The 10159-nt window shown below is 34.9% G+C and overlaps 1 protein-coding gene across 1 annotated transcript; it reads left to right on the forward strand.

Moving 5' to 3' along the window:
• Window positions 1–1345: 1345 nt before the first annotated feature.
• LOC128640722 (tigger transposable element-derived protein 6-like) lies at window positions 1346–2908 on the forward strand. The gene is made up of 2 exons (XM_053693150.1): window positions 1346–2364; window positions 2476–2908. Exons 1-2 carry the CDS (start codon window positions 1346–1348, stop codon window positions 2906–2908), a joined length of 1452 nt encoding a protein of 483 aa, XP_053549125.1.
• Window positions 2909–10159: the final 7251 nt, after the last annotated feature.

The raw sequence follows: 10159 nt of genomic DNA on the forward strand, positions 1-10159 counted from the left end.
TGATGTCTGAATCAAGATTTCTTTACTCTCTTATATGAAAAGGTTTCATTGTCCAATGGATAAACAATGTCATGTATGCAAAATTTACCAAAATGATACAGAATGTATATTATGTTTATGTTTTTTTTCTTTCTTGTATTGCCTCAATAAAAAAAACTTTGATTTAAAAAAAAAAGACCCCATAAATAAATTGGCATAACTTGGGGCAAACCTGGTACCCATGGCCGTCCCCCTCACCTGGAGGTAATACTCATCTTGAAAAATAAAATAATTGTGATGTAGAATAAATTATATTAATGATAGAATGAACTGTTTTTGGGTATCTGGTAAGTATATGTCTGTTTCCAGAAACCCAAATACAGCCTGAATTCCAAGATCATGTGGGATGTTGGAATATAAAGCTTGGACATCACACGTGATCCAAATAAGATCATGTGTGATGTTAATCTGTTCAAGTTTACTGATTAAATCTGTTGAATCTTGTATATTAGAGTCTAAACCTACTACGTACTTTTGTAAAAAGAAATCAACGTAAGAAGAGGCGTGATCTGTTAAACTTCCTAATTCCGATATATTATTGGGTGGCCAGGGGGACATCTAGGGTCTTTGTGCAACTTTGGCAGATGATAGTAGAATGCATGATTCGGTTCAATGGGGATGAGATAATCCTTTTCTTTTTTCGTAACAATCCCTTCCTTGAAAGCACATTCCACTATATCTCACAAAGACGCCAAATACTTGGTGGTGGGATCAAATGTCATTCTGATACTGTGAAACGTGTCCAAGACGGACCCTGTATAACATGGAAACCTGTCCATGTCGGAAATATCCTTTCGTCCCGGCGCTTAGTGTATACTTTCATTGTTATACTACCTGGATAAGCCGGAAACTGTCCAACGCGGAAACGGAACGTGTCACAGTGTTAATTGTGCATACATTTGGTTCACTTACCTGGATAAGCCAGAAAACCTGGATAAGCCGGAAAATGTAACATGGAACGGAAGTGAGGTAAGAACAAGACGACGGAACAGACGCTGACACAGAAGTGATGTGAGAAGGACGCAGAAACGTTAGTGGTGTGGGAAGGAAGCGGAAGGGGTGTTGTAAGAATGCTGAAACGGAAGTGGTGTGGGAAGGAAGCGGAAGGGGTGTTGGAACAGATGCTGACACGGAAGTGATGTGAGGACACAGAAACGTTAGTGGTGTGGGAAGGAAGCGGAAGGGGTGTTGTAAGGATGCTGAAACGGAAGTGGTGTGGGAAGGTAGCGTAAGGGGTGTTGGAAGGACCCTGAAATGGAAGGGGTGTTGGGACGGATGCTGAAACTTAAGAGGTGTGTGACAAAGAATGGCTCCTAGAAAGTGCAACACTCTTACTCTCGCTATGAAAGTTAAAGTGATTGAGGCCTACACAAAAGATAAGTTGTCTGTAAAACAATGCGTTGAGAAATTTAAGTGTGGCAAAACGCAAATTTATGAAGCTATCAAAAATAAAGAGAAAATCATGAAAGAATGGTTAGCTGGCAATGGCGAAGTGAAGAGGAAAGCGAAGGCAACTGGAAATGAAGATTTAAACAAGCTCCTGTGGGAATGGTTTGTAGCCACACGCTCTAAAAATGTACCAATTTCTGGTCCTATACTACAAACACAAGCCCTTGAACTAGCCAAAGAATTAGGCAAAACAGATTTTAAGGCATCTAATGGCTGGTTGGAAAGTTTTAAAAGGAGGCATTGCATTGTATGGAATAAAATATGTGGAGAAGCAAAGGATCTAGATCAAGAAACTGTTAGCCAATGGGAAGAAAAGCTCAAAATGCTTAAGGAACCATACGCTACAAAAGATATCTACAATGGCGATGAAACTGGCCTATTCTTTAGGTTGCTACCTTCAAAAACTCTGGCTGTTAAACGTGAAAAATGCACAAGAGGAAAGTTATCCAAGGAAAGATTGACGGTGTTCCTCTGTGGAAACATGGATGGGAGATTGGAGAAGCCTCTTCTGATTGGTAAGGCAGCAAAGCCACGTTGCTTCAAAAACATAGACAGTACACAGCTTCCCGTTATTTGGTGTGCAAATAAAAAAGCCTGGATGACAGCAGAACTAATGTCTGAATGGCTCAAGATTTTTGACAGAAAAATGAAGAGAGAAGGTCATAAAGTCATCCTGTTTTTGGATAACGCTACCTGCCATCTGCATCTGAAACTTAGCAATGTAAAATTAGCCTGGTTCCCTGCAAACACAACAAGCGTAACACAGCCAATGGACCAAGGTGTTATCTACACGATGAAGACACACTATAGAAAACTATTGCTACAGTCCTTGGTTGCAAACATTTCTACCACACAAAATGTACACCAGCTTGCCAAGTCCATAACAGTCCTTGATGCTGTCAACTGGATTTCTATGGCATGCAAGTCTATTTCTGCTGATACCATTTGCAAGTGCTTTGTAAAAGCTGGTTTCTCTAACTCAAACAGGAACGATAATGAAGAATTGCCAGAAATAATACAGGTGACTGTAGAAGAAAACATTGATATTCGTTCATTATTCCAGCAAGGAGGTCTTGTTGACAGTGAAATAGACCGTGACATTGACATAGACAAAGAACTTGCGACGGAAAGCACATTTACAAATGCTGTGGAACTTTTAGATCAACAACAAGACAGTGATGAGAACATGGATGACGATCAAAGTGCTGAAACCACAGAAATTCCCAGTGAGCCATCAATCAAAAGCTACCAAGATGCTCTAGAGAAAGTTCACCAGTTGCAAGAGTTTGCATTTTTTAATAACTGCCCGGAGCTTCTAGAACCAATAACATCCACTAGACATTTAATTGAAAAAAGGATAACCAATGCCCCAAGAAAACAAGCAACATTATTGGCACTGAGGGAACAAGAAAACCAATAAAGGTACAGGTATGTACAGTAAAAACATACAGTAGACAGTAAGTGTAGTACACTATCTAAATACAGTACAGTACTGTACAAGAGTATGTAAAGCTTAAATACAGTACTGTACTGTTTTTTAGTACAGTACTGTACATTATTTAACAGTACTGTTGAATGTTTTGTTTATGATCATTATTTCTGATGACTAACTACTGCATTTCCCTGTTTTAGAACACGCTGGCCTGTTCCAGATCATTCTGTATCCGGACCTTCAAGCAAGACCTCTACAGCAACAGTACAGTACAAACATTTTAAAGTACAGTATTGAACTTGATCAAAAAAGTAATCTACAGTATGTAAACATTGTCTCCATCTGCAGCTAAAAAATTTTTAAAGTACAGTACTGGATTGGATACAAAAAACTATACAGTACTGTACTTTAAAATGTTTACTGTATTACAGTAATTGTGAACAAAAATGATGCAACAATTAATCTTTTACACTTAATAATGTTCAGTACTGTATTTGTATAGAATACAGTTGAAGTCTTCATAGCCCATTTCTGTTAGAATGAAAAAGTACTGTAGTAAAGTACTGTAAAATAAATCCAGATATTGTACTGTACAGGTGTACACTAAAAATTTTAAGGTACGTACAGGTAGAGTACAATACCTGTGTTTTTATTTACAGAATTTTATTTTCAGTAGTTGTACACTATTTTAAGTACATTATGTTATTTACAGTAATTGTACTGTATTTTTATTTACAGTACTGTACATATTTTATTTACAGTACTGTACTTTAAAATGTTTGCATAAGATGTGATTATTAGTGGGCATTGCGCTCAATAGATACTGTACCTGTAATTGTACTGTACAGTACAGTACTGTATTTAGAAGAGTTGAAGTTTGTGTATTACAGTACAGTAATTATGAACAAAGCTGATGCAACAATGAATCTTTTAATAATGTTCAGTACTGTACCATTTTCTGTTAGAATAAAAAAGTACTGAAGTACAGTACTGTACTGTAGAAATAAATCCAGATACTGTACTGTATAGAACAGGTGTACACTAAAAAAATTAAAAGTACGTACAGGTAGAGTACAGTACCTGTATTTTTATTTACAGTACTGTACTGTATTTTAATTAACAGTACATGCACAGGTATTTTTTATTTTCAATATTTTACTGTATTTACAGTACTGTAGTTAAAAATGTTTGTATATTACTGTATGTGATTACTGTATTAGTGGGCATTGTGCACAATAGATACTGTAGCTGTAATTGTACTGTATTTAGAAGAGTTTAAGTTTGTGTACTGTATTACTGTAATTGTGAACCAAGTTGATGCAACAATTACAGTTAATCTTTTACTGCTAATAATGTTCAGAACTGTTCCATTCAATGTTAGAATAAAAAAGTACTGTAGTACAGAACTGTAAAAATAAATCCAGATACAGTATTGTACAGTACAGGTGTACACCTAAAAATAAAAAGCATGTACATGTAGAGTACAGTACTGTACCTGTATTTTTATTTTTACAGTATTTTACTGTACATTTTATTTAAAATGTTTGCATAAGGTGTGATTACTGTACCTGTATTTGTGGTAATTGTGCACAATAGATACTGAACCTGTAGATGTATTTGTAATGCATACTGTACAGGTACAGTTTAGAAGACTTAAAGTTTGTGTATTACTGAACAATAATTGATGCAACACATAATCTTTTAATACAGTACTGTATACATTGTATACAATTTATGTTTTCTCACCCATTTTCTGTGTTAGAGAAAAAAAGGTAATCCAGATAAAAACTAAATAAAAGACTGTAATGATTAAGCAGAAAAATTGTACTGTCTTTGTTACTTTCATACAAGAAAAACAAGAAATTGATTCTGATTAGGGATGCACTGATATTTGTACTTTATGGTATGGTGCTGATCCTGAGCATTTGCGCCAAAATGCTCTGATACCAGAACTGACAGTCAGAGGGAGACCTGCAATGCCGTGAGGGAAGCTGGACATCAGGTCATTACCTGCCGCCCGACTTCCTAATTGGTCAGGAATCCAATCCTATGCTCCCTTGCGGCAAGGCAGGTCAGACTGGCTTCATGACCAATACAGTAACATTATTCTGCCATTTTTGAATTTGCACATGTCAAAAGATGCTCCATCAGTTACTAATTGTATAAGACGGAAACCTGTCCAAGACAAAAAATTTCCTTTGTCCGATGCCATTCCGTCTTAAACAGGTTTCGCTGTATAATAATTTTTTTCATTCAGGATCTTTCCGACCTCTTAAAGATAGTCGGTCAAATCCTGAATGACAATCCCTTCACCTTTATCGGCCTGCCTGATAACGATAGATTTATCGTTTCTTAGGGTTTCTAAAGCACATTTCTCATTCCAAAAAAGATTACCCTTTATATTAGTACCTTTAGGGATCTGCTCAAATTCATCACTGAATAATTGTCTAAAAATCTATATAAGAGCATTATTTAATAGTCTGGGGGCAAAATTGGATTTATTTTTGAAGTGTGTATGAATGAAACCTTCAGAAAATGTTTATTTTGAAAATCGTGTCCCAGATGGAACCAGATATTTCAAAAGACCTTGGCGCTGCAAAAAATTGCGGCTAAAACTAGTGATTGGATAAACCGTGACAATAGTCAAGAAGTTTAAAGTATGAAACCTTTGGCCTCAGTAATGAGATCACGTAATTTAAAAGATACAGTGTGAATTTATTAATATAATATTAAACATAAAGTATTTTTTTAAAAAAGCTGATCAGCAAGAGAACAATAAAATAATTGTAACAATCAAATAGTAAAAAAAAAAAATGTAGCAATCAAAATAGCTTGATACAATATAGCAATATAGCACATATCAGTGTAGCATCAAAAATGGAAACAGCAAAACAACCCTGGAGCTAATATGCGATCCAAATGTTGAAAGTCCGGAATAAGAGTAAGCAATCGACATCCACAGCTGATTCCTTGAGAAGCAGAGTGAGGCTGGAACGACAAACGGATCCAAATCAAACACAAGCAGAAAACCAAACTAAAGGTGTTCACTTTTACTTACACCGTGTCTTGGTTACTGCTGCGACGATGGATCCCTTTTAGCAAGCTGTAGCAGAGCCGGATAAGCCTTTGGTGCAATACCGGATTTTTCAAGGATACTCCGCTGAAGTTGCAGTTAACACAGAAGCCGGTCTGTGGAGGTAATGTTACGTCAGGTAACGTAGAGTGGGAGGAGCAACGCGTTTCAGCCCGGTCAGGGCCTTTGTCAAGCTCCAGAAAGGTGTAATACAGTGCTTTTTAAACCTGTATTAGCTGTGCTCATTGGTTGGATATCGCAAATGGGAGTGCCTTATGCATAAGAAACATAATGATAACAGTTGCGCCAAGGCACAAATTAAAACAAAGCCATATACAAAATAATAATTAGTCACTGTGCAATATTGATACAGTATACAGTATGATGATGCAAAAAATAAAAATATAGACATCTTAAACTTTGTACCGCTCGATAGTTAACATTTGGCTATATAATTTTTTCTCTCTCTATTACTGAGACCAAATGACCCATAAAGTGAAGAAAATAGAATAAGTTTTCTTTCTTTTCAAAATAAACATTTTCTGGTTCTTGTTGTGGAGATAGGGGTCTCCATTTTTCCCTTGGTTTATTAGTGTCTTTTCCTTAGCGCAGGGTAAAATTTTTCTTTGTTTTTTGCACTGTTTCCTCAAAACCCCACTGTTTTCCCAGCTGCTAGGATCATGTCCGAAAGTAATCTTTTCAAATATAGGGATGAAGTATATAAAGGGATATACAATATTTTTTACAAATGATATTATTGTGACTCCTGAGAATGTTGATTCACTTTGTAAACTAATGAAAGATTTAGAAGATAAGCTAATATTAGAAATGAAACACAGGACCAAATTTATTTTTATTGAGAAATATCTAGAGAATAAAAGAGTTCCACGTGGACTTAGAATTAAAAAAGAGTGTTCTTTCAAAATTGATGACATTAACTTTAAAAAGAGATGGAACGATAATTTAGAACAGGCATCCTTTAACCTTTTACGTCTAATAAAAGACTATAGAGGTGAAATCTTAAAGAGATTAGAAACTGAAATAAAAGAATTGGAGATTCAATTAAAGGAATTTGAAAATAACATGGAGTATATCAAAAGAGAAAAAGAAATAAAAGATTTATTAAAAAGCACTAAAGAAGAAATTTTGAAAGTCAAAATTAGAAAATTTGAAAGAGACAGGGAAGACTATCTGACACATATTAACCAACCAAATTGGGATAATTATATTTCCCATAAATGGAGACATACTAATAATGAAAAAAATAATGCTATAAAAGATAAGGTAATCTATCAAAATGAGAATCAACAGATTAGGTATAGACAAAGAAATAGTAATTATAGGACTAATGGTCATTCAGCACAGGGACAAACATTTTCCCAAGCTAGAGATTCTGGGGCTGTTAATCAATCAGGAAGAGAACAAGGTCCTAGATTCAAGCCCAACTATAGAAATTCAAATAGTGAAAGAAACTTTAATAACAGCACATATGGTTCAAATAGAGAACAAGGACAATATTCTAATTCTAGACAAAACCATGTAAATTATTATAACCACAATGGTCATAGAAATAATGATGCCAATACTTATCAAAAAACAAATACTCACTTCTATAATCAACATCGGAGACACTCCTACAGGAGTGAATATGATGTACAGGCAGACAATAGACATAATTCTCACCAGAATTCAAGTAACGATTGTAGATTATCAAATAGATTCACTCCACTACAAAATGTTAGAGATGATGAATATGTTAACCCCTCCACTTCCTCGTCTTTTTTAGGACATGGCCAAAGCACACTCCAAAGTCCATTACCTCAAAGAGACATAAGAAAAAGAAGAGCGTCAGACAGAGAGGAAAGAGAGGAGGGGCTAGGAGATCCAAAAAAATCAAGGTTTTGAACAAGAAAGACACAAATCTAGGTGTCTTTAACTTAAGTAAGAAATCATTGAGTAGGGATCATGAAGACATATTAAGTAAAGGTCTTTCTTTTGCACCAAGTTGCAAAGTAAACAAATTTAGTGCCTATATCGACGCACATAAATTCGTAAGAAAACTTACAGTTAAAAAATGGTTCCTAAAGTCTGGGGCAGAGAAATTAGCAGATAATACTCTGGTTCAAGATAGTGAGTATATACATACACAATTAAGGAATAAATCAACCTTTTACCCCAAACAAGATAAAGGCCCTATACTAGAGATGTTTGAAAAATTAGTATTAAGAGATATTGAAAACCTCACTGAAGATAAAATCAGTAAAACACATAGTAATCTAAGCAAAAAAACAATTAAAAATTATCAAAGAACTAGAAAGTGAAGATCTAATAATAAAGCCCGCAGATAAGGGTGGGGGTATAGTGGTCCTTGACGCCATAGATTATTATTCTATATGCGAGAATATCCTCAAAGATGAAAATACCTATAAAAAATTATCTAATGATCCAACTAAAAAATACACTAATGAATTGATAAATCTTTTGAACGAAGCCTCTGATAAGGGAATACTTAATGCAAAAGAAAAGAATTATTTGCTTCCCAAGTTTCCAAAAATTCCATTACTATATTGTTTACCCAAGATTCACAAATCTCTGACAAACCCACCCGGTAGGCCCATTATATCGGGAGTAGGGTCGCTTACAGCCAATCTTTCCGAATATTTAGACATCTTTCTTCAAAAATATGTTAGATCTCTTCCTTCTTACCTAAAAGACTCCACAGATGTACTAAGATTAATAGAAAATATCCTGTGGCAAGAGGATTTTCTTCTTGTCACGTGTGATGTTACATCCCTATACACCTGTATTAATCATACAGATGGCTTACGAGCTACCAAGCATTTTTTAGATAGTGATAATACGATAAAGAGTGAACAAAGGGAATTTTTGTTGAAATCAATTGAATTCATTTTGACACATAATTTTTTTAATTATAACCACCAATTCTACAACCAAGAGAGAGGAACGGCTATGGGCACCAGGTTTGCTCCAAGTTATGCAAATTTGTTTATGGGACATTGGGAAGAGTCGTTCCTTGCGAACACTAGATTTGGAGCAAACCTGGTGTCATATAATCGTTACATAGACGATATCCTCATTATTTGGAGAGGCAACGAACATCTATTAGAGGAATTTGTTTCCTCAATGAACAATAATGAACTAAATCTTAAATTTACATGTGAAAAAAGTAGACATAAAATAAGTTTTTTAGACTTCGAACTATTTCATGAAAATCATAAAATTCTATCCAAAATACACTTTAAAAGTGTAGATGCCAACAGTGTATTCACTACACTAGTTGCCATCACCCAAGATGGATAGAAAATATTCCAAAAGGCCAGTTCTTACGTGTTAAAAAAAAAACTGTTCTAACCTGTCAGATTTTGATACTCAATCAGATAAACTCACAAAAAATTTTTTAGAGAGAGGTTATGATAAAAACAAGATAGAAAAAATACGGGGGGAAGTGAGAGACGTCAACAGACAAGAACTAGTTCAAAATAGTACAAGATCTCTTAATAGAAAGCTACAAAGAAAAGATGACAATACTTTTATTCCATTTATTACTGGCTACTGCAGTAACAAATATTTAGTTGAGAAAATATTAAATAAACACTGGGGTATTCTTAAAAATGATGAACAACTAGGTCCAATATTACCATCCAAACCACAAATTGTTTATAAAAAGGCACGTAATTTGAAAACTATTTTGGCCCCCACTGAAAATAAAAAATATAATAACAAAATCCAATCACAGATCGATTTAACAGGTAAAAAATTAAATGGCTTTTTTCCTTGTTTAACATGTAAATCATGTAAACATTCTAAAAAACAAAAGGATTTTACTTCTAACATCACGGGAAAATCCTATAAAATCAAGGATACCATTAGGTGCTCTGACAGATTTGTTATTTACTTAATACAGTGTTGTTGTGGCAAGCAGTATATAGGAGAGTCTGAAAGACCGCTACGTGACCGTATACGTGAGCACATATGGTCAATTGAAAATCATGATTCTGATAGGAATAAAGACCTTCCAGTGCCAAAACATTTTGCGACATGTAATAATGGCAACCTTGCACACTTCTCCTTTATGGGAATAGAAAAAGTTAAAAATAATTGGAGGGGTGGACACATACAGTCCCAGCTTATTAAAAAAGAAACAA

This window comes from Bombina bombina, chromosome 10 (assembly GCF_027579735.1).
Source record: "Bombina bombina isolate aBomBom1 chromosome 10, aBomBom1.pri, whole genome shotgun sequence".
NCBI classification, from domain to species: domain Eukaryota; kingdom Metazoa; phylum Chordata; class Amphibia; order Anura; family Bombinatoridae; genus Bombina; species Bombina bombina.

Bases quoted from the DNA above. Each gene is read 5' to 3' on its own strand.
- LOC128640722 (XM_053693150.1), top strand. From the start codon at position 1,346: ATGGCTCCTAGAAAGTGCAACACTCTTACTCTCGCTATGAAAGTTAAA. The intron at 2,365-2,475 runs GTCCATAACAGT...TAACTCAAACAG, and splicing joins AATGTACACCAGCTTGCCAA to GAACGATAATGAAGAATTGC.